Source organism: Citrus clementina, unplaced genomic scaffold (assembly GCF_000493195.1).
Source record: "Citrus clementina cultivar Clemenules unplaced genomic scaffold, Citrus_clementina_v1.0 scaffold_4, whole genome shotgun sequence".
Taxonomy (NCBI): domain Eukaryota; kingdom Viridiplantae; phylum Streptophyta; class Magnoliopsida; order Sapindales; family Rutaceae; genus Citrus; species Citrus x clementina.
Genome location: NW_006262274.1, coordinates 12,406,091 through 12,430,614, shown reverse-complemented (window position 1 = coordinate 12,430,614; position 24,524 = coordinate 12,406,091). Strand labels below are relative to the sequence as shown.

At 32.4% G+C, this 24,524-nt stretch overlaps 3 protein-coding genes across 3 annotated transcripts; all 3 read right to left on the bottom strand.

Moving 5' to 3' along the window:
• Positions 1 to 6,907: 6,907 nt before the first annotated feature.
• On the bottom strand, positions 6,908 to 8,014 carry LOC112099096. Its single transcript, XM_024186198.1, has 2 exons — positions 7,950 to 8,014; positions 6,908 to 7,622 (listed from the first exon to the last, which is right to left on the bottom strand). Exons 1-2 carry the CDS (start codon positions 8,012 to 8,014, stop codon positions 6,908 to 6,910), a joined length of 780 nt encoding a protein of 259 aa, XP_024041966.1.
• Positions 8,015 to 11,132: 3,118 nt separating this feature from the next.
• On the bottom strand, positions 11,133 to 12,026 carry LOC112099095. The gene has a single exon (XM_024186197.1). It carries the CDS (start codon positions 12,024 to 12,026, stop codon positions 11,133 to 11,135), a length of 894 nt encoding a protein of 297 aa, XP_024041965.1.
• Positions 12,027 to 14,747: 2,721 nt separating this feature from the next.
• Positions 14,748 to 15,381, bottom strand: LOC18045397. Its single transcript, XM_006436796.2, has one exon. The coding sequence runs from the start codon at positions 15,127 to 15,129 to the stop codon at positions 14,824 to 14,826; it is 306 nt and encodes a 101-aa protein (XP_006436859.1). The 5' UTR covers positions 15,130 to 15,381; the 3' UTR covers positions 14,748 to 14,823.
• Positions 15,382 to 24,524: the final 9,143 nt, after the last annotated feature.

Below are 24,524 nucleotides of genomic sequence, written 5' to 3'. Positions count from 1 at the left end.
CGTTCTTACATGAGACATAAATTTGAGTGGCAAAAAATTATATATCAGGATTAGATAATTGACAATGTACAAATGTTTTTGAAGAAATGGCATATATTAATTGTACTTTTCTTATGAGCATAATATATTGAAATATGAATTATGTTATGTTGTGTTCACTTGTTGGAATGAGGGTAGGGAGTGTGCATTCCTTCTACGCTAATGTTTACTTATTTATTTAAGAAGATGAATGGGAATTCACTCCCACTTCTTCTTTTTTTTACCCTTTCTTTATTAAATATAATATAATTATATTTATTAAAATAAAATAAGTTTACATTTACTTAAAAATAATAATATTAAACTTAATTAAATATAATATTATTATATCCATAGAGAATTAATAATATTACTATATATTTATCTAATTTTAATAGTATTATATTTATTTAATGTAATAATTAATAATAAGAAATAGTTTGTTCTAAGAAAATATTAATTATGTACTATATTATTAATCATAATGTATCATGTGTTGTTCTTATCAATAATTTTTAATTTACATAATTAAAATTAAAATAAGTAAAAAATTATGATTTACATAATTAAGAATATTATTAATTATTATTAATTATACAATTAAAATTAATAACAAAATAAATAGTTGATTTTACAAATATATTTTTTATTCATTTTATAATTAAAAACTATAATTCTTTCAATAAGAGTAAAACTGTAATTTGAAATAATTCACTTCTAATTCAAGACAAAGTAATCACATAAATAGAATTTTAATTCCAATTCCACACTCTCATTCTAATGGAAGTAAACAACATACTTCCACTACTGCTTCACACTCTTAATCCCAAGATTTTTCACTCTTTAGGGTTCTTAATTCTCATTGATTATGCTTTTTGTTGTTGATTTGAATCTGCTTTCTATGGTGCTTGGTGTTTGTCATTGGAATGAATATTGGATGTCAGTTATGAAATAGCTTGAGTAGGGGCTTGTGCTTTTATTGTGCTTGATGTTCTCTGTTATTTGCTTATTATTGTAATTATTGTATGCAAGTGCGTAAGTGCGTAAATAGATTTAAGGAGTAGAAGAGCGAGGTTTCACTGATATTGTAGGTCCCCGGCTAGATTTTGCCACATTTTTCAGAGATGGGTCACATAAGCATTCTACTTCTTAAGTATCAATACATTGCATATAAAAAGTACCAGAAGAGCTACACTTTACTATAGGCTTTCATAGTTATTTCTTCTTAAGCATTAGTAGACTGAGGATAAAGAATGTTATATTTAGGTATATCATCATCTTCACAGTCCCTTCACAAAAACTAAATTTCTGTAGAATCTTTACTAGAGTCTTCACTTCCTTAAATTATCTTTAATAACATGTAGGGCATCGACGTTCACAATTACAATCATATTTCCTTCAAATACGTCTCCATTGTTGAAATCATCCATTTCTAGGACCCAACACTTGAAGTACCCACAGTTTGTTTTGTTCATGCATTTATAGCAAAGCTTGTGAAGATTGTCATCTGATTCAGATATCTTCACTTCAGCTCTCATGCGGCATTTGCATAATCACTTTCAAAGTCTAATGAGCCTTCCATTATCAAAGTTATTCCAAACTGGCTCATAAACTTGTTGCATGGTTGATTTGCTTGATGTGTTAGAGCTTTGATAATCCATGGCTTTCAGGCAATGTTGAGCTTGATTTTTTTGAATGATTGTATAGATGAGTTGAGCTGAATGGGTGATGAGTTTAAAAAATTACCCACAAGAGTTTTGAAGAATTTTTAAAGAGAAGAAGAAAGCGTGCTATAGAAGTGCTATGGTGATTTATTGAGCCTGGAAAAGGCTCCATTTATAGGTGCTGCTACTCAAAATATTACCATTTATTTACAATGGTAATATTGCAGCACAATGTCATTTTTTTTTGTATGCAATGTCAATTTTTTTGATCCAATGGCTATTTTGGCCTTTTTATGTAAGTTGTAATTTTGGTATGAATTTTATTACCCATCAATTCATCATATGAATAAAGATATACTTTGGCGGTAAGGGTTTTTTTGGATTTTCAACAGTCAATTAACGTTTCACATAAGGGGAGGTCTCAGTAATTATGTGAATACTTTCTATCGAACTGTCAATAAACTAAATCTTAGGGGTCCCTAAAGATATGCCCCAATTAGGATGATACTATAGAATAACAAACACATGAAATAAGGTTGTTTGAGAAACACAGCCAATTTTACATATTTAGTGGAAAATTTTCTATACATCCACCTGCGATTGACACGTGGAGTAAAAGTCTACAGAATCGTTCTGATATCTTCCAAGCGGAGGTCGACAGGTGTCCCCTAAAAGTGATTGATTGAATAGGATGTTAGGGTAACTGAGGTCTACAAAAATCAAAAGTTTGTGAATCTCCATCATATTCTTTTTGAACAAATATGGTTCTTACGTTCGGCTTTTGAGACAATTTGTTGACAGATGCCGGACTGAATGTGGCCCGGGCTGCTCTTTAGATAATGCAAAGTCAAGATCCACGAGGCAATTTGTTGATTTGTTCCCCCACCGTGGCTCCTACCATGAAAACGTACAAGATTGAGCTTCTAATATGTTTTTGACCATCTTCAACTAATCTTATCATGGGTTGTCTGGCAGTGGTCACTTCTTCAATTGCTAAAGTTTTCATCAAAGTGAAATTGAAAATTGTTACCTAGTGTGGGATATTAAGTAAGATTATGTCACTGCCTTATGAGCGTATGTAGTATGTCTGACTATGAATGCACTGTATGCCTGCAGGGTCGCGAGTTCGAAACATGAAGAAGATAAAGATTAATATTTAATGGGCTAAAAATTTTATTTGATTCAGCAAGATTTCTTCAAAATTAGTGTTCTCACTCATGACTTAAATTAAGACTTTATTCTTAATATATGAGCAAGATTTTAACCCTAAATCGTTTTGAATGAGTTCAAGAATCACGAGATTTTGTTAGTTGAATCAATGACTGGTCTTTAAAGAACGAAATTGAACAATATTTTGTGAATGAAATGAAGTATGTTCCCTGTCTGTCCAAGGATAAAGAAGCAACTGCTGCGCAAATTACGATGTTAGAAAGTTCAACTCTTAAGAAAGACAAACAACGAATGGTGGGATTATCACCTTTATGGCTTTTGGCGACGTAATGAGTGGGGGCAATTCTCCCATCAATCGAGCAAATTGCAGACTAGGGACATTGACTTGTGGTCTCACCTGTCAACACTCCATTTCTATCACCAGTGCATCCTTTTTTGAGTAAAATTTATTATTGTGAAAATATAATTTAATTAGTTACTATTCCTTTGCTTATGAAAAATTTATTGTGATACATGAAATAACTATTACATTTAATAAACGAAATTATTCAAAAGTTAACAAATTCAGCCCTATTGTAATCTAAAACAATTTGAAAATAATAATAACCTATCATGTAAGAATTAAAAATAAAAGTTTTTGTACCATTTTGAATTTATTAGAATTTTTTTGGTCAAATCTCAAAAGCACAAGTTTAATGATAATAACTGATAAGAACTGATAATGTTATAGTGAAAATTAAGAGAAAGATAAAGTTAACTTAGTAAGAAGGAATAAAAAGAAATATTGAAAGAGAGAGAAACTAGTTTAAATTTGACGATTTCTATAGTAAAGAAAGAAAATAGTTAATCAAGGTAATTTTGTGATTTTTGAGAATTTGTGAATTATTTCAAACACCCATAAAACACATCCATTATTCAATATATAATTTTTTTCCTTAAACCCCAAATATTTTATTTCCAACTTCTTAAACAATACTAATTTATATATGAATAAGAAGCAAATCCATATTTTGAAAGATTTACTATAAAGGAAGTGTGACTATTTTCTTTTTTCTTTTTAAATAAAAAACTGTTAAGATGGCCATCTTTTTAGCTTTTGAGTTTCAAAAGAAATTAAAAATTAAACATATCTTAACCCCAAACTTCTTCTTTTTCTTTCTCAATTGCATCACAAACCATTTTGAACATCTTCTTCTTGATACTCGATTGCCCAAATTTGCTTTTAGGGACCGAAAATAATATGAAACACATTCTTTAACAACAACAATTAACTACTAAAATTGTGTTAAAGAACTTATTTACAACTAAAATTGATCTCAATGTTGTAAATATATGCTAAATTTCTTAAAGATTTTCTATATGGATGTGTTGAACAGTTTTATTGGTATTTTGTGTAAATAAAGATAATTAATTTAATTGGTTTAAGTAAGATTTTTTTTTGTGTTTTAAAGAGTGTACAAAAAAAATTAATTTTTTAAAATTTATTTGGTGAATTTAGATAGTGATAGCCAGAGAGTTCAAAATTATTTTAAAATGCAAATGGTGTTACCCATATTAAAAATTTAGGGCTAATTTAGTAATACTGTAACTTTTAAAATAATTATTGTTAACTATGTTATAGAAAAAATTTATTGTGAAGAGAATCAGTTAAAAATATTTGATGAAATTTGTTTTTAAAAGTGCTGTGAGTTTTAAAATCATTCTATGTGTTTGTTAAATTTTACTCTAAAATTGCTGTAAAAATATAAATAACTAAATAGGACATTTGACATAATGTTGAACAAAATTTATTCAAACATGTACATAAAGTTTTTTTTTTATCATGTACATGTAATAATTGATAACTAAAATAAATATTTTATATTATTAATTTTATTTTTATTTTATTATCTCAATATAATTAATAATAATAATAATCTTTTTAAAGTTAATAATTTTTATTTCCTAACTAATAAGAATAATTTTTTATTTTTATAATACACATAAGGATACATATGGAATTACATTAAGTATAAAAGTGATTCTCCAAAATAGATTTTGGAAAGCTACTCCTTCCTTATTTTTCAAAATCTTCCAAAATCTATTGTAGGTGATTTTATGAAAAAAGTGATTTCTAAATAGTTTATCAAACACCAAAATTAAATTTTAGCTTTTCAAAATTACCTTTAAGTCTTTCGAAAAGTAATTTCAAACAGGCCCTTAAAAACAAGAAGAAAAGTTGTGGGTCAATATATCAATAGTAAATATCTCCATCGGATAAGCACTCATCACATTAGAGCTATCATGAATACTTCTTCGCTTTCTTGACAATCTTTTAGAGATGGACAAAACAGGAAATGAAAAAGAATGAGAAGGATAAATTAAAAAAAAATATAAAATGAACTTTCATACTCCAAAGAATATTTTTGAAAATGATCTAAGAGAGAGTATAGATGTATGCAAGTATGTGCATACTTATGTATGCATGTATGTATGTATGTATTACTTATTTAAAAAAATCAAGATTAAAGTTGAGTTAATTTAAATGCAAATAAAAGAAAAAAAAATTGGATGCGGATTTTAGAAAAGAACTCAGTTAAGAAAATTAGAGATAACAATGGACTAGGTTGGACTTTTTTGAGCTTGGATTTTCTTAAAGTTTTTAATTAAAAGTTACTAACTATATTCTCTTAATGAGTTGTTAGTAAAATTAAAAAAATTAAAAAGCTAAATGAGTTTGAGCTGTTATCAAAATTTTTGGGTGGTGAATTAAGATGTCAATAAAAGTTGGATGACAATTTGGTAATTTCTTACACACACACACTCGCACGTATGCACATATATGTAGAAATGTTCTAATTCAAAATCTTGGATTGGTTAAAGTCTCAGAAAGATTAATAATGTAATGACATTATACTATTAAACCGTATGGTTTACTAAATTTTTCAGACTTTAATGGAATCCAAGATTTTAGAGCAAATCAATCCTCTAAACACACACACATATTGAGCATATAGGATTTTTTTTATTCAATATATATACACAGATATATTATCTTATTATTTAAATTAAGTTATTAATTTATTGACTATTCAGGTTGAAAGGGTATATGAAAAACGAAAGAGTATTGGTGAACTCTTGTGTGCTTAATTATGAGAATGAGATAAGTTTCAAGCACTTTCAGAAGAAGCCCAGCGTCGTGGAGGGTGGAGTCGTCAGTAGTGACGATGGATCCAACCTGACGAAGATATTTTAAAGAGAGTTTTGGATTACCATTAATGGATTTGTAGCCGTAAGCACTTCCGTTTTTTTGCGCAGTGCACATCAACCCCTAAACGGTAAACAGTTGTGGGTTGGACCTCTTTTTTTTTTTTTAGGATTGTTGGGCTCCTTGGCCCATGCTCTTTGCCGAAAAAGTTTTGCTAACTTCTTAAGGGCTTCAATTCTCTTCTTGAAACGTCAACCAATAAGTCCAACAAATAATGAACAAAACATAAATGAATTGACATATCAACGACCTCATCACACTCGTATGACAGTCGTACTCGAAATACAGAAGACTCAGTCATTAATTATGTGATAATCCAAATTGCCACTCTGGCTCCACTCCTTTAAAAAAAAACAAAAAACAAAAAACAAAACTTGTTACAATTCTATAGATATATTATACAATTTTAGGATTTTAATTTTATATATTTGTAATCAAGCCCTAATGTCTGCTCGGAACCAAATAATAGGAAAATTGTCTCTAATCTACATTTTTACGACGGGGATCGAAATGAACTTCTATGGAGCTTCAGGGCATAAGGAAATAAGTGCAATCTATATAAATTCTAAGCTTAAAAAAAGGGGGAAATAATAAGGAGTTATGGTGCGTTTACTAAAGTAGAATTGGAATGGATTGAAATCAAAATAGACAAGAATGAGAATGGTGTTGAAATGAAAATAGGAAATGAAAATTAAAATAAATTATTTATTTGAACTATATGAATTAAAATGGAAATGAGTTTGGAATGAGTTAGATTGTGACAAATGATTTTTTTTTTTTTTGAAAAGAAAGTATGCCTTTCAATTGATTAGCTTAAGAACAAGTACATAATCTCCGGTGGAATTTCATCCAACCAAATTACAATTTCCTTCTTTTGCAAAGCTAACTTTGCTAATGAATGAGCTGCATAGTTACAATCTCTAGGGCAATGCTGAGCTTTGAAATTCTGGAAATTCTGCAGATTTTCCTGAATGTCAGAGATCAACCATCCAATTTCAGTTAAGCTACTGGACTTCTTGTTGATTAAGTCAATAACTTCCAATGAATCCGATTCAAAAATTCTAAAAGTAATATTAGCTTTTTCAGCCACTTGTAGGCCCCATTCCATAGCTGTTGCCTCCGCCATTGCCACACTACCAGGAAGCCTCAGACTTTTAATTGCAGCTGCTCTGCAGTTTCCATCTGAGTCTCTCACCACAACCCCCAACCCTGCCATTTGATTCTCAACATCCACAGCCGCATCAACATTAACTTTTTGCCATCCATTTGGAGGAGGACTCCATTGCTTTTGCCTCTCAGCATTCCGCTTTGTCTTATAAGCTATCTCCAGTTGTCTAATCTTTTTAAAAGACTCCACTATCGCCTCTGCATTTGCTACTACTCTAAGAGGGTTTTCTTGTTTCCCTTCAAAAAGCCATTTGTTTCTTGCATTCCAGATAGCCCATAGTAAAGCTGCTACTTCAGCTCCCTCAACTTTAGCATGCTGTTGTGGCCAAAATTGCAACAGCCAAACAATGTCACACCTGTGAACTCCACGAAATTCCTCTGCCAGATTAGAGTACCTCTAGATCTTCCTTGCCCTATTGCGCTCTACCAAGGCATGGGACACCGTTTCTACATGACAGTAACAACTTTGGCACATTGGTTCTTGCAAAACCTTTTTTTTCCATAAGTTTTCTGCTGTGGGCAATAAATCGTGAGCTACTCTCCATAAAAAAAAGTTCACTTTTTTTGGAATTGCAAGCTTCTAGATAAAACGCCATAGGTATTGATCATGATTTGAGCAGCTTGGGTCCTCAGGGAACTTTATTCGCATAGCAACTTGGTATCCACTCTTGACCGAGTAATACCCTTTCTTATCGTAGTGCCATATCAACTGATCCTCTTTTGGTCTTTTTGGAAGTGGAATCTGCATTATGGCTTCTGCATCTTCTGGCCTAAAATGCTGAAGGATCAAATCTTCCCTCCATTGTTGCTTCTCGTCTATTCACTCAGCTATTGTCGTGTCAGCCCCCATTGAAAGAGCTGATATTGGCTTAAAGGTTGTAGGTTTGGGGATCCAATTGTTTTCATAAACCAGCACATTCTGTCCATTCCCAATTCGCCATCTCGCTCCTTTGTGAACCACTTGTCTTCCCCAAACTATGCTTCTCCAAACAAAGGACAGTTTTGATCCTAGGCCAGCATTCATAAAACCCGTATGTTTAAAATATCTAGCCTTTAAGACTCTTGCCACCAGCGAGCTTGGAAATTGCATAATTCTCCACCCTTGGTTTGCTACAAGTGCTTGGTTGAAGCTTGAGAGATCTCTGAAGCCCATTTCGCCTATAGCTTTCGAGTGACTAATTTTTTCATACTGCCCAGTGGATACCTTTTCTGTCCTGTTTTGTTCCCCACCAAAACTTTGCCATTGCTTTTTGGATATCCTCACACAGTCCTAGAGGAATTTTAAAAACACTCATGGCATAAGTTGGAATAGCATGTGCAACAGCTTTAATCAACACCTCATTTCCTCCACTTGTAAAGGACTTATGTTGCCAACTTGAGATTTTATTTAGCACCCTTAACTTAACTTCGTTAAAGAAACTCTTTGTCTTCCTTCCTATCATTGAGGGCAGTCCCAAATATTTTTCATGCCGAGAGACCACCTTTAGCTGGAAAATCTCGCTTATGGCTGCAATTTGATCATTCCTTGTGCCTTTATTGAAGAACATCGAAGATTTCTCGAAGTTGAAGATTTGCCCAAAAGCTTTCCCATAGCATTCAAATAAAGCCTTCAAGTGTTTACAATCCTCTACTGCTGCTCATGTAAAGATTAAGCTGTCATCGGCAAATAATAAATGGGAGACTTTTGCACCTTTGCCGAAATGAATTCCATGAATGTGCCTTTGCTGTTCTGGCTGTACTAGGAGGTTGGAGAAGGCCTCTCTACCGTTCAAAATGTGGAGGCAAGTGGAGATAACACCAAGCTTTACTGAGTCCCAGTGCTTTTGGAAGAAGGCTGCTAGCAGTCCATCAGGTCCGGGAGCTTTGGTTGGACACATTTAGGAAAGAGCTGTGGAGACTTTCTCCTCCGTGAAAGGCGAATCCAGTTGGTTGTTCATTTCTAAAGTGACCCTTGGCTGTAATCTTGCTAGAGCAGCCTCTATTTGCTTTTCTGTTGGGCTGGACGTTGTAAATAAACTTGCAAAGTACTCATAGAATTGTTTTTCAACCCCTTCTCTATCATCAACCCACACATCATACTGGTGCATGACCCCCCATATTCGGTTCTTCTTTTTCCTAAATGAAGCTTTTGAGTGGAAATACTTCATGTTCTTGTCTCCTTCCTTCAGCCAGTCTGCTCGGGATCTTTGCTTCCAATACACTTCCTCATCCAGTAGCATTTTTTCAATTTGCTCCTCCGTGCTTTTAATCTCATTCACTTCTTCCCACTGCGTGAAATTGTGCTTCATTTCTGAAAGTTTTTTCTTCAGTTGCTTCAACTTTTCTTTTTGCCCATCGAACTCTTTCCGACTCCATATCCGCGGCTGGGCCAGATAATTGTTGGTTATTTTTTTAAAGATTGTAACAGGATCCCCTTGACTCCAGCTACCACCCTTCATCCATTCTTCTTTCACTATGTTCTTGCAAGCTTCATAATGGCTCCACATATCCTCATAAAAAACTCTTGGGCTGGAATTCTTTTTGTACCAGGCAAACTTATTCCTTTCTTGCATTTCTAGCATGACAGGGCTGTGGTCTGAGCACCAAGTATCAAGGTTGGAAACAATCAGATTATAGGGGCTTTGTTCCGAGTCTTTACTCCCGAGAAATCTATCGAGTCTTTCCTCTATCAACTGAGGGCTGAATCTTCTATTCGACCAAGTAAAAGGATAGCCCCTACACCCTAAGTCTATCAAGTTGCAGTCATTAACAATCTCCCTAAATGCAGCCACCATATCCAAATTCCTATCTTTCCCCCCTAACTTTTCATTTGGATGCAAGATTTCGTTGAAGTCACCAAAACATAACCATGGCCAAGTAAACATACCTGCAAGCCTCCTCAATAAAGTCCAAGTGTGTCTTTTTTGCATAGTTTCCGGGTGGCCATAGATTCCTGAGCATCTCCAATTCTTTCCGTTCACCCCATGGATCACCGCGTCTATATAATGATTGCTGTAGGAAATAATATTGACATCCACTTCATTATTCCATAACAGAGCCAAACCACCCCCTAGGCCATTTCTCCATACATTGAAGCAATTGTCATAGCCTAAGCCTTTACTCATGTTTGTCATTTGCCCCGGCTTCATTTTTGTTTCACAAAGAAAAATGATTTGTGGCCTATGACATCGGAGAATGTCTTTTATTGCGAGGAACGTCCGGGTATTCCCCAAACCCCGGACGTTCCAGCTTATGATCCTCATTGCTGCCGGCGGGGCTGGAAGCCAGCCTCCGCCGATATCTCTTTCGATGCTGAACCTGTCCCCTTTGCCCCTTCCATGGCTGATGTGTCCTAGCTTGAAGTGAGCTTAGCTGAGGGGGAATTTCTTTCTCCTTGAATTGGCTTACACTTACCCTTGCTGCCCATCTTGTATTTTTTGCTTTGTGAACTTGTCATTTGTGAATCACAGCTGATCCGCTTCAAGTTATTTGGTATTGTTTGGGTGATTCCTTTCTTATTTAAGCTTCGGGCCTGGTGTTTCCATCTTCTCCATTTCGTTTTCGTCCTCCTTGAGTGAGACTTATCGACCACCTCTTCTTCATCCGAGCTCATATGGGTTGTGCCCGTTGAAATGGGCTGGTGGATTTTGTGGCCCATTTCTAGATCCCTGTCCACCTTTTTTCCCCCCGTATTTTTCTCCATATGTCTTTTTTCAATCTTATTTCCTGCACTTTTGCACACATTTTCAGACACTACCTCATTTCCTGCTGCGACTTGCCGCTCTCTGTTTTCAACTTGATGCTGTCTCGATTGTCGCTCTTGGGGCATTAATTGTTCCCCAGCTAGCTCTGCCACGTGTTTTAAGTTTATTTGAGGACTGGTTGCTTCATCTTGATGTTGGATTGACCCTGACCCAATTTCCCCTCTCGGGTTCAGTTGTTGTAGTTGGGGGGGTGCCTGTACTTTCTGAGTTCCTATCTTCTCTTGGTGTTTTACTTTGGTCCCTGTTACCCCTCTCTTTGCTCCTTTGAAATCTCGTTCGCTCCGGTAATGGAATTGCCCTTAACCAAGCTCCATATGCCAACTCCTCTTTAGGTTGGCCTTTATATGTGGCACACTCTCTGTATTGATGCCTGATGTATCCACAGCAAAAGCAGAAGTCTGGCAACTTCTCATAAGTAACTCCAACCAAAATCTCTTTCCCATCTTCCTGTTGGATTCTTATGACCTTCTTCAACCTCTTCGTGATATCTATCGAAATCCGGACTCGCACATATTCCCTAAAACAGTCCCCCGTTGCATCTGTAGCTACGTCTTCAAACATCCCAATCTTAGAACTAATCTCACGAATTGTGCTTATATCCATGCACATTAAAGGTACATTATGCAGCTGTACCCAAAATGAGACGTGTGAAAATGATTGTTCCGTAACATTGCCTATACCACTCGGCTCTTGGAGCACTATAAAAGCTCGGTCGAAATGCCATGGCCCCCCTTTTAGCACTCTTCGTTTATCCTCTGCTGAAGAAAACTTGAACATGAATATTTTATTTCGCAAGCTCTCTACTTTGACTACTCCCACTGGGCGCCAGGCTTGTTGTAGAGCTGTTCTAATCCCCTCGTGACTGACTCCTCTCGTTGTGAGGATTTTTCCAACTAGGCACCCTGCTGCGATATGAGCCCTTTTTTCCTTCATACTGCCCCCAAAAATGACTCTATCTTCCTCCTCCTCTTCGAGTGTTATTGCGCTGCATTTCTTTATTAACTCCTCTGTTTCCATATTGTTAAGGACAAGCTCTTTTTGCCTTAAATAACACGTGAGATCCTCACCTACCTCGACCTTCTTCTACGATTCTGTTTACAATCTTCTTTAAAGCCTCTCTCTTTTACGGTTCAACCCTCACCTACGTTTTGGCCCCACTAGAACTAAGGGCTGTAAGCCAACCAGCACAGGAGACGAAACCAGAATAATAAAAGGAAGAAAAGCAAAAACCCACGCTCAATCTAGTGAGCACCCATCCGGATCCTGTAGATCCAGTTTAGCTTCCATTCAGTGTTCTCTCATCCAGAGAAAACTAGGGGTGGGCGCGATTCGGTTCGGTTCGGTTTTTTACTAAATTTTTCATAATCGTTCGATTACGATTATTTTAAAATCATAATCGCGATTAATCAAATTACCGAAATAATCAAATACTCGATTAATTGAAATAATTCGATTCGGTTCGGTTCGGTTCGATTATTTCGATTACGGGCCTATTTTGGGCTTTTTTAAATTTAAAACCTTAAATTAATAAATCTACCACAAACATAAAAAGTTAACAAACAAAAAATCAAAATATGTCTCAAAGTATGTTCAATAACACATAACATGTTCAAATAACAAGTTCAAATCAAAATAAATTTTCCATGTCCATTCATACAAAATTTTCCATCCCACAAAGAGATCCTCTATCTCAAATTGAATCAATATTATTGATGCTTTGATATGATACCATTAACTCAATTTTCAGTTTTCAAATTACATAAGATTTAATAATATCACACTATCAAACAGAGCCTAAGTATATACATCTAATTGACCAGGCATTAGCGGGCTTCCATTTTATTTATCATCTATATTATACATATCCCACAAACTTTGGAAATAATCAAGAAACCAAATTGCATTGTTTTCTCCAAATTGGAGTCGAAGAAGAATCGTGGAAATTGGTTAAAAATTTTAAAGTATATATGGTGACAATGATTAAGTTAAGCTAAGGAATAATTTTAAAAAAAATTATTCTTTGCAATAACTAATCAATAAAAGATTAAAGAAGAAATATTAAGCAACTTCTGTCCATTTTATTCTAGATCCAAAAACCGCAAAATCCTTGTTTTGCCCGTTAGCCCTTAATGACGGGTTAACAAAATAAAGTAGTTATAAGCACAGATTATATTAAGATTAAAGAAGAAATATTAAGCAACTTCTGTCCATTATATTCGTACTTGTTTTGCCCAGTACGAATTCTCTGCAAAAACAAAGGGAGCTGATTACCTTTTCACGCCAGCAGTAGCTCAAGTTCTCTGCAAAAAGCTCACAAGTTGTGAGTCACAACAGCAGTCAGATGGCAGCAGGGGAGCACCGTGACAGCAGCAACAGTTGATAGTAAGTGACAGCGGTAGGTGACAGTGGCAGCGGGGACGAGAGTTGGCGATGAACAGCGGTGGCAAATCAGATTCGTGAAGGATGAGCAGCAGCAGCAGCGGGGACGAGATTCCAGCGGTGAAGGTTCGTGAAGGATGAGCAGCAGCAGTGGGGACGAGATTCCAGCAGTGAAGGTTTGTGAAGATCAGAAGATGAGAAGAATCAAGAAGACAAGAAATGTGTTAGATTAGGGATTGTGTAAAAATCAATTTGCGTTCGGTTTTTTCCTATGGTCGGTTCGGTTTTTCGGTTTTTTTTTAAAAACCGAAAACCGAACCGACCACTTTTACTACTTATACTAAATTACTATTTTGGTTTTTTAGATATAAAAAAATCGTAAAAAAACCGAATCGAACCGAACGATTCGATTCGATTTTTGATTAATCAACTTTTTTTGCCCACCCCTAGAGAAAACACCCTTGAAGGAAGAGTCGACATCCTAGCCTGTTATTAATATTACTTTGAACTAGAGGATATAAGAAGTCTCGTGTGTGACAAATGATTAGAATGTACTTAATGAATTATTGTCATAATTATTATTTGGTATTTTAATTATTGTGTTAATTTATTATAAAACATTTATTATTAATAATTATTTTTATGACATATTAATATATTAAATAATAATAATAATAATCATCGTTATTAAAAATTCAAAATATATTAATTAATTTAAATAATTATATTATTTAATTCATTAAAATAATATATTTATTAATTATAATAATTTTTTAATTAAAAACAAAATAAATATTTTTAATTTCATATGAGGGTAAAATGATCAATTATAAAAATGAGAGATTACTTCCAACCATTTCCCTCCAATTCAATCTTACATTTTCCCATTCCTAAATTTAAGTGAATCCCACTATTCCGATTCGGTCTTCATTTTATAAAGCAAAAGTAAACACTGATAATGATTCTGATTTTAAATTTCAATTCCTCAATAAAAAAATTAAACGTATCATTAAAGTGAAATATTACTAGTTTACGTATTATTTATATTCTATAATTAATTTATTTTACGTTATGACCCATATAATGTTATGGTTTGTTCATTATGGTCCTCGTCTTTGGACCTCTTTATTGTTCTGATTTTGTGTTATTGGCTATTTAATTTTAAAGCTTCTACATGATACCCCATCGAACCTAAAAATCCTACTGCGGATACAGGGACTCAAAAGGAAACTCAATTTCGGGGATGAATTATTGTAAGTCATATCACACCTAGATAATAATAATTTGTCGAGATTTAATTAAAAAAAAAAAGAAAAAAATAATTCAATCTTACATTTTGCATTCTAATGTAACCCATTTTGGTAGTCAAAATCCCGATCTAGTAGAGCAACAGATCAAGGCAGAAACGTCATCAGTTCATAATCACAGTACGAAATTAAAGTACAAAGAGAAAGACTTTAAAAAAAAACAAAAAAGTTGAAACAAGAAATAAATAAAAGCAACATGAAACAGAAGAAACTGGGTAAAGGAAATCAGCCAGATAGATGTGGACTGTAATGGCAATAAGGAAAATGGTGATGAGGCCAAAGAAGATGACAGAGTGGACAAGAATGGAAGCGCCACTTGTCTGCATGTTACCAAACTCAACAACTCTGTTTCTGCCAGGAATCTGAAACAAGAGCCCTGGCGTTAGCAGCACGAACAGCACCGTTGCTATCACTACCGGTCCCCAATCCGCCATTGTTAACTTCGAAACTGTGTGGCTTTTTTGCTTTTGCTTTTGCTTTTTCTCTCTCAGTTAATTTTCTTAAATATGAAACTGAAAAGGGTTGAAAGGTTTTCTTGGGAAAGATCCAGGGAAAGTTAGTGGGATAGGGTGTGGATGGATAGAGACGGCGGAAGAAGAATAGACCGGCAATGTGCTTGCATTAATAATGATGCCTCTCCTGACTGGGAACTGCTACATGGTGAAACGTGTCGCCATCTCCAACGGCTCTGATTTACTTGGGATGTGATGATTGGCGTGCAATTTGTTTTAGTGATGCTGACACCGCCACTGTAACCAAAGAGCCAGGCAGCGTTTTTTTAATCTCGAATGTGCTTGAATTTTTTTTTTAAATTTGAATATATGTCAGTATAAATATTGAATGATATATTTATTTTTTAATATTTAAATATAATTAATATCTTATTTATTTTATAAATAAAAATTTTAATTATGATTATTTGACATTTTAACTCTTACAAATCAATAATAAAAGAGATTAAATTTTATAATTTAAGAAATAAATATTTTTATAAAAATATTTATTAAAATAGAATATTTAATTCTCGTTCAGGTATTTTTTCATTCACATAAAATTTACGTAAAATTTTATTTTTTATTTAAATATAAATTTGTAAAAATCATCTATAAATTATATAAAATAAGCAGATAAATTTTAAAAAATGCCTTTTGAGTAGTCTTTTACGAAATAAATAAATTATAAGACATATGTATGTCTAATTCACATATAAATGGACTTTGTGTCCGAATTCACAATGATCCTCCTTAATATTTGTATAAAGTGTATGTTGTTGTGTGGATGCTGTCAGTGGCTTAAATTTTGAAGCAAATTCTAAAAAATCACTTGAATTTTTTCATCTATAAGTATAAAGAATGCTTTACAATTTATTTGTTTCTCTTGCTAACACAAATTTCACAATTCCTTCATTTATTATTATTATTATTATTATTATTATTATAATACAAGCATCATTTTCATCTATTTTAGGCACTAGGCATTGATATCGGTTGGTTTCAAAGTCAGATGGCTTCATTTTGGGCCTGGCCCACTGGAGTTGGAGCTTCTGATTGTGGTCTCCAAAATTTCAAGCTTCATTTTTAAATTTTTCTTTAAAACGCGATTACCAAAATCAATACTAGTCGATCGGGTTGTATAGTCGTAACGATCTAGATTATGTATTAATATGATATGGCAGTGATTACAGTAGAGTTGTTTAATTATAGAGCACTGATGATAATTATTAGATTATATAAGTAAGTATAGGTTTAATATTTATCTTCATAATAGTACGATTATTATTAATACTCTACTGTATAACAATTCTAATATAATAAGACCCATATGATATTTATGTATGCAATTTTGTTTTCTAAAAGACAAAGGTGTGCATAGCTCAAATCTATATTTTGAGTCCTTTAAGTTTCTCAAAAGTCAAATTTAAATAACCAATCAAATAAATTACTTTGAAAATCATTCGATTAAATCCTTCTAGACAAACAATTCCTTTAACTTACAATAGTAATTAAATAGTATATGTAATACTAGTTATCACAATAATCATATGCATACCAACAAGCATAGAAAGAGTAGCACATCTCATCATAATAAAAGAATTTATCAAAAGTAATATAATTAATTAATACATATTGGTAGTTTATTTTAAACATAAATATATCATAATTGTATTTACTCTTTATATAACTAATATGGTACCTCACAGACATCCTATAATTTTTCCATCAACTTATATCCCTTCGATTGCTCGAGTGGTATGGAACTGAACGCAAATGTTGCAAGGTTACGTTGGAAAATCGAAGTCACATGTTAAAGTGAAAGAATCAACAATGATCAACAGTCACCTCAATAAAAATAAAATAAAATAAAAGATCAATCACCCAAAAAATTCTGATTAGCCCATATAGATGTGGATGCCAACGGCCAAAATGAGGATGGTGTAGATGCCGAAGAAGATGAGAGTGTGGACCAGTACGGCCTTGCCGTTGGTCGCGAAGCTGCCGAATTCAAAGTGCCGATGGTTGCCGGGGAGCTGGAACAAGAGGCCCGGCGAGAGCAGTATAAATAGCAGCAACCCAATTACAATTGGCGCCCAATCCTTCATTGCTAATTTAATTTAATGATTTTTTTTTTGTTTCTTCTTCTTTCTGTTTGAGCTTATGAGCAGAGTTCACTCAACAATGGCTATAGGAGCACTTATTATACCTTGTACTGGCTGTATGGGACCCACTATCGGCAAATTTTAGTCTAAAATTGTAGTAACAATAGACTAATTTTGTTTCTAATCGTGGATAGTTAAGCAAGAGGTTTTTCATGTATTGAGCTAACTTGATACTTATGTATACGTATTCTTTTCTTTGAGAGAAGAGAACGCATCAAGTACCATAAAATCAAACGCCTCTGCACTATATTTATATTAGATAGAAGATAACTGCAGGCTAGCTAGAACAAAATTCTCACGCAAAGGTCCTTTTAATTTCTTTCCTCTAAAGCAATGCATCCGTATCATGTCATGAATTTTACTTTCATATTCCTTTGTCCGTACATTTCAAGTGTGGTACGATGTATCTTTATTTTTTTCATATGAAGACGCTATTAAACCATATAATTTAATAGAATTAATGTTCAATTTATTTTTTTCATATGAAGACGCTATTAAACCATATAATTTAATAGAATTAATGTTCAATTTATTATAAAATCATATATTTTAATAGCGTGTCCACATAAAAAAAAAATGAAGACGTTTGTTTATCAAGAAAAACTCTCAATAACCCTTCTCTCATGCAGGTACCCGTATTTTTTTTTTCATGTGAACATACTATTAAACCATGTGGTTTAATAGAGTCTATGTATATATAACTATAAGTATAAGTCATATGGCAACAACATGTTCCCAAGTAATAAAATTTTTGGTTTGACTGGGGTAGTAATGGGAAAGCTATTAATTAACTAAGCTATAACATAAAATTTGTACAATTGAAGAGCAAACAGGGGGTTATAATGGATAAACTTATAAAGTCCTGTTTGAAATTGAGATTAGACAATTATAATTTAAAAGATACGACACTAAAGTGTTTGGTAAACACTAACTACTATATTTTGAAAGTTAATTGATTTAATTTTACACATGTATAATAAAAAAAACTTTTATGTTTTTATTAATTTTGTTAAAATTATTATTTAAAACTTATATTTATTACATACTATTAACTTTTATTTCACTTTTTCGCAACAATAGCTATAGGAAATAAACAAAATTATTTTTTTAAAAATGAGATATCCAAACTTGAAACTCTTATAAAATAAGTAAAAATTATCTATTTAAAAAGTGAGAGAACCAAAATTAAAACTCTCATAAAACAAGTAAAATTTCAATTCAATCTTTTAATCTTAGGGTGTAGGGTTGGACATTGTGGCTTCAAATTAGGGATGACAAATAAAGCTGGACCCGACTTGAATCCAAATAAACACGAATGATCTGGGCCGGGTTCAACCCGTATCAAATAATTAAAATATCCATATCCGAATACATTTTCTCAACTAGAATGTATCCAAGTCCGGTTCTAGGTTCATTTGAACCTGAACTTTTGAAACTGGACCCGGATTATAGTATTTTAAATTTTTTAAATAAAGAATTTTTAATTATTGATTATAAATATAAAAAGCAAAAAGTGTTAGTCTATATGCCTATATAGTATTTTGATTTTGATGATAATAAATCATGAATTAATAGGTAATATTGTAAATATATTTTATGTTTTTAAAACAAAAAAATGAATGATGATTTCTCAAAGTTCTTAAAACATTTTCTTTATATTTTAAAGAAAAGTTGTAACATGATGATATGATTTCATATTTTTAGTAAAATCGAGTTTTTGTAAGAAGGTTTTTTTTTTTCTAGAAAAAACTATATTTTGTTGATAATAGCATCCTACTTAAGAAAACCGACAAATCGGATTAAAAAAAATGTGCTAACTGGAGACAACCGGCTAATTGAATGTGCTAAACGGCAAATCGAAATCATAACCATAACTCTTTGGAATCAATCAACAAATCGAATACCTTAAAACGACAAATTGGTTACATTAATTGAGCTTTCTAGAATCAAACAGCATACCAGTTACCAATAAACAAAAACCTGATTATTCAAAAATTCAAATTTAGCTCAAGAGACAATCTGGTTAGGACAAATGGCAAGCTGGTTATGACCGAAAAGTAAATAACAGCTAGTTTTTCAACTCCAACTATAAAAATGCTCAATCAAATTCAAATGATGATGGATTCTACAATTTTCATTGAGCTTGTTATTGAGAATTTAACCTCTCTTGTGCTTTAAAACTTGTTATTCTTTCATTAAATTATACTTTGGGCTTTCATTTGTAAACACATAATTGTGTGAGGGAAATTCTTTGTAATCTTTATTTTTAAGTGATTGTAAGTGAAGAAAACACTTGGAATAAGAGGTTTGGAATTACCTCAAGTTATAAAGGTCGATTGATACCTTGAAAGTCAATTATAAATATAATAGCCTTGGGTTGTAAAGGCTTTAATAGTGGAATCCTTAATCTTGGTGAGCTTGGAGGCATAGACGTATGCGGAGTTTGTTGAACTATGTAAAAATATCGTGTTTGCTCTCTCTTCCCTTATCTCTTTAATTTTTTTAATGTTAAAATTATTGAATTGATTTTATTTGCTTAAGTTTTTAAAACTCAATTCACCATCTCTCTTAGGTTGCATGGCTGGTATTTTATTTGGTATCAGAGCAAGGTTCTTTTGATAGGACTTAACTGTTTAGAGTAAAAGATTCATGGCAACCTAAAATGATTCCACCTTTAGAGAATGTTAGACCACTATTAAACTACCATTATTTGATAGGAATGACCATTCATATTGGAAAATTAAGATGAGAATTTACTTGTAACCTTTAAATTATGAAATATAGAAAGTTGTTTGTGGTCCATTCATTTCTACCATTAAAAATGAAGAAGGGAAATATATTCTAAAATCTTCACGAGAATGGAATGAATCGGAAAAGAGAAAAGCTACTCTTAATTCCAAAGCCAGGAATGCTATGTTTTGTGCCCTAAATAAGAAAGAGTTTCATAGAGTTTCAAGTTGTTCTAATACTAATGAAATTTGGAATAAACTTAAAGTTGTTTATAAAGGTACAAATCAAGTTAAGAAGTCTAAAATTAACAGATATATTAGGCAATATGAATTGTTCTAATGGAACAAAATGAGAATGTCCATTCCATGTACACTAGATTTACATATATTGTAAACACTCTAGGAGCCCTAGGAAAGACCTTTTCAAATAGTGAGAAAATCATTAGGTCTTTTGCTAAAATAATAGAGACCTAAGAGAACTGTCATTAAGGAAGCTAAAGATTTAAATACTTTATTTATTGATCATTTAATTGGCTCACTTATTTCTTATAAAAAAGATTTGGCAGTTGAAAAAGGTGATGAGGACAAAAGGAAGAAGAGCATTGCTCATAAAGCATCAAAACCTGAAAGTGATGATGAAAGTGAAGATAAAGATGAAGAAATGTCTACAATAGCCAAAAAATTTAGGAAATTCTTCAAGAAATCCTGTGATCAGAGAAAGTTTAGGAATTTTAAAAATAAAAAAGAGAATAAGGAAACAATCATTTACTATAAGTGTATGAAGCCCGGGCATATAAGATCAGAGTGCCTTCTTCTCAACAAACTCAAGAAGAAAGCCATGGTGGAAACTTGGAATGATAGTGATGAAGAACAATCGCAAGAAGGAAACAATCACTTGCTATAAGTGCATGAAGCCTGGGCATATAAGATCAGAGTGCCTTCTTCTCAACAAACACAAGAAGAAAGCCATGGTGGAAACTTGGGATGATAGTGATGAAGAACAATCACAAGAAGTGTCAAACTTAGCACTTATGGCAATTAGAGAAAAACTTAATAAGGGATCAAAGAAAAGAAAAACCAAATGATACTTAGACAGTGGATGCTCGAGACATATGATAGACAATTACACTTGGTTTTCGAATTTCACCAAGATAAAAAATGGTGGAGACATATCCCTTGGAGATAATTCAAAATGAAATATTATTGGTATTGGTAATGTCGGTAAAAATGTGTGTTTAGATGAAAATTTAAAACAAAATTTGCTTAGCATTAGTCAATTGCGTGATAAAGGCTATAAAGTTATTTTGATAAAACAAAATATGTCATTGAGAATACATGTGATGACAAAGTTTTGTTTATTGGAAATAAATGTGTTAATGTACACACCATTAATATAGATTGTGCATATACTCATGATAAGTGTTTTTATGCATTGCATGATGATGGTTGGTTATGGCATAGAAGATTAGGATATACAAGTGTGGATTTGATTTCTAAGTTTTCAAAAATGATTTGGTTAAAAGTCTTCCAAAAATTGGTTTTAAAAAAGATAGAATCTGTGAAGCTTACCAATTTGGAAAACAAATCAAAACTTCTTTTAAAAACAAAAATCATGTGTTCCACTTCAAAACCACTAGGGTGGGCAAAAAAAGCCTGGGCCTGGTCGGCTTCGGGCCAGCCCTCATGTGACATGGGTTTAAGAAAAAAAAGCCCAGCCCGAGCCCAGGCCCACTATTTTTTTAAAAAATAAATTTATAAATTAGAATAATAAATTAAAAAAAAAAGAAAACTTAACTTCTTAATTCATAAATCAGTGATGATTCAAAAAAGCCAAAATTACAATACTAAACTCTCTCTTATACGTTAATTAATTAAGAAAGTGCTTGAATTAGATAATCTAGTATCAAAAATTAAATTTTTAATCTTTTATTTGCTTTATTTTTCTTTATTTATTATATTCCTTTGAAATATTCATTTTCTTTAACTTATTAATTATAACAATTTGTTGATTATTAATTCATTTCAATTTAACAATAATTTAAAAAATTAAAAGAATAAATGAAAGCCCAAGCCCAGCCTAGGCCCACAATGGGCCTAACCCTTATGTTTATCTTATAGTGGGCTTGGGCTTGGAAAAGCCCGGCCCAAGCCTGCTTTTTTTCAATCCTAAAAACCACTTCAACTTTTTTACATATATTTATTTGGACCTTTTAGATATGTTAATCTAAGTGGGAAGTGTTATGCATTTGTAATTGTTGATGATGATTCTAGATACATACGGGTATTGTTCTTAGCTGATAGAATGATGTCTTTGATGTATTTAAAATCTTTTGTAAAAAAGTTCAAAATGAAAAATGTTATGTTATTTCATGTATTAAAAGTGATCATGGTGAAGAATTTCAAAATCATGCATTTGAAAGTTTTTGTAATAATTTTGGAATTGAACATCAATTTTCATCACCTAAGACTCCACAACAAAATGGAGTTGTTGAGAGAAAGAATAGGTTTATTCAAGAAATGACTAAAACCACGTTGAATGAAAATGTATTACCAAAATATTTTTGGGCTGAAGTTGTTAATACCATATGCTATGTTTTGAATCGTGTTTTAATTAGGTCTTATCTCAATAAAAATCCTTATGAGCTTTGGAAATATAGAAAACTCAACATTAATTATTTCAAAGTTTTTTAATGCAAATGTTTTATATTGAATACAAAAGACAACCTTGGTAAATTTGATCCAAAATTTGATGTTGGTATCTTTCTTTGATATTCAAACACAAGCAAAGCTTATAAAGTGTATAATAAAATAACTTTGGTTGTGGAAGAATCTATGCATGTTGTTGTTAATGATGATGCAGATAAAGAGTTATCAGAAGAGTCCTCAAAAGATAAACATAAAGATGCACCACGTGAAAATCAAGAGGAGTTAGGGGTGGGCAAAATCGGGTTAAGATTGGGTTTGGATCAATCCGATCGGGTTTTGGGTTGGTCGGGTTGGATAAAAATTCATCCAAACTCCACCCGAACTTATAACTCGATCCGAATTAAATTTGGATCGGATTGGGTTAAAAAGTTGGGTGGAGTTCAGATCGGATCAGATTCGGGTTATATAGGGTTTAGATTAGATTCGGGTTATTTGAGTCAATTCAGGTCAATTCAGGTTGGGTGAAATCGGATCAAATAGGGTTCGGGTCAATTCGGGTCTAAGCAATTTGGAGCTAATTTTCTTTACCTTTAATATGAATCCCACCTAAAAATTCATCATAAACATTTAACAAATACCAATTTATTGTAAAGATTAGAGAATTTTTAATTTATCCAAGGGCTAAAACATTAAGGCAAACCCGCCCCAATTCATTAATCCACATGAAAAATAATAAAAATAGTAATGATAATAATAATGTTGACCAATGAAATTTCAATTCAAAGACCCTCTTGTTACCTTGCTAACTAAGACCTTTCTCTCCCACCTTCCTTGTCCTCCCTCATTCATCCATCCATTCATTTCAACCAACAAAAAAAGAAAACTACTATAGAATTAAATTCAAATGATTGAAAATTAAAAATTAACACAAAACATAAAATTAAAATTAACACAAAATTTAAATTTAATAGTCTCAATTCAAAGCGTAATGTCCAATTCTAAAATCTAAACATTAATCTTTAGAACACAAAGTCACAAAATTAAACATAATTAAATAGTTTCCATTTTCCAAAACACAAATGACAAAGTTCCAAAATCCAAAACCCAACAAAGTTAAATGTAAATCTAGATCAACTGAACTTCCTCCATCGTTCCTCGCAAGCACTTCGACAACTTTTAACTTCAATTTCTTCTACTCCAAGTTGAAGAATTGAAGCATCTATCCCCTAGAGAAAAATTGAAAAAATAATATATGATAAATGTTTAACTACTTTCTTTAAGCCGCATTGCAAATAAAGGGACATTAAACACAAACACATATGCCCAATTCATGTGTGTACTTGATTAAATATAAGAAAAAAAAATTTAGTCAATCGTGGCTTATTTCATGGCATTCATCACCAAGTAAATTTAACAATAATTCTAATTCCTAAGTAATACCATTCCGCCAACTTCAATGTGTCTAAAATAAATAAAACAATTTGACTTAAAACTTAAAACTATAACAACTATTGTCTATTATTATAGTTTAAATTACAACCTAAACATATAATATGAAATTATAAATAATAATATATATTAAGAATTACCTTTCAAATATCCATAACACTCATATCAGCGCTCACTGTTTCCACCGTTGAAGCTTGTGATCTTACAAACTCTTTAAAATGTAAAAAAAAAATGAAATTAGTAAGTAACTTAAGTACATGTAGATGCTATTCATAAAGTTATAATACATCTTAACTTTATAAAGTATGAGAAAAATATTACCTTCTTGTAGCTCCATATGAAATATCTG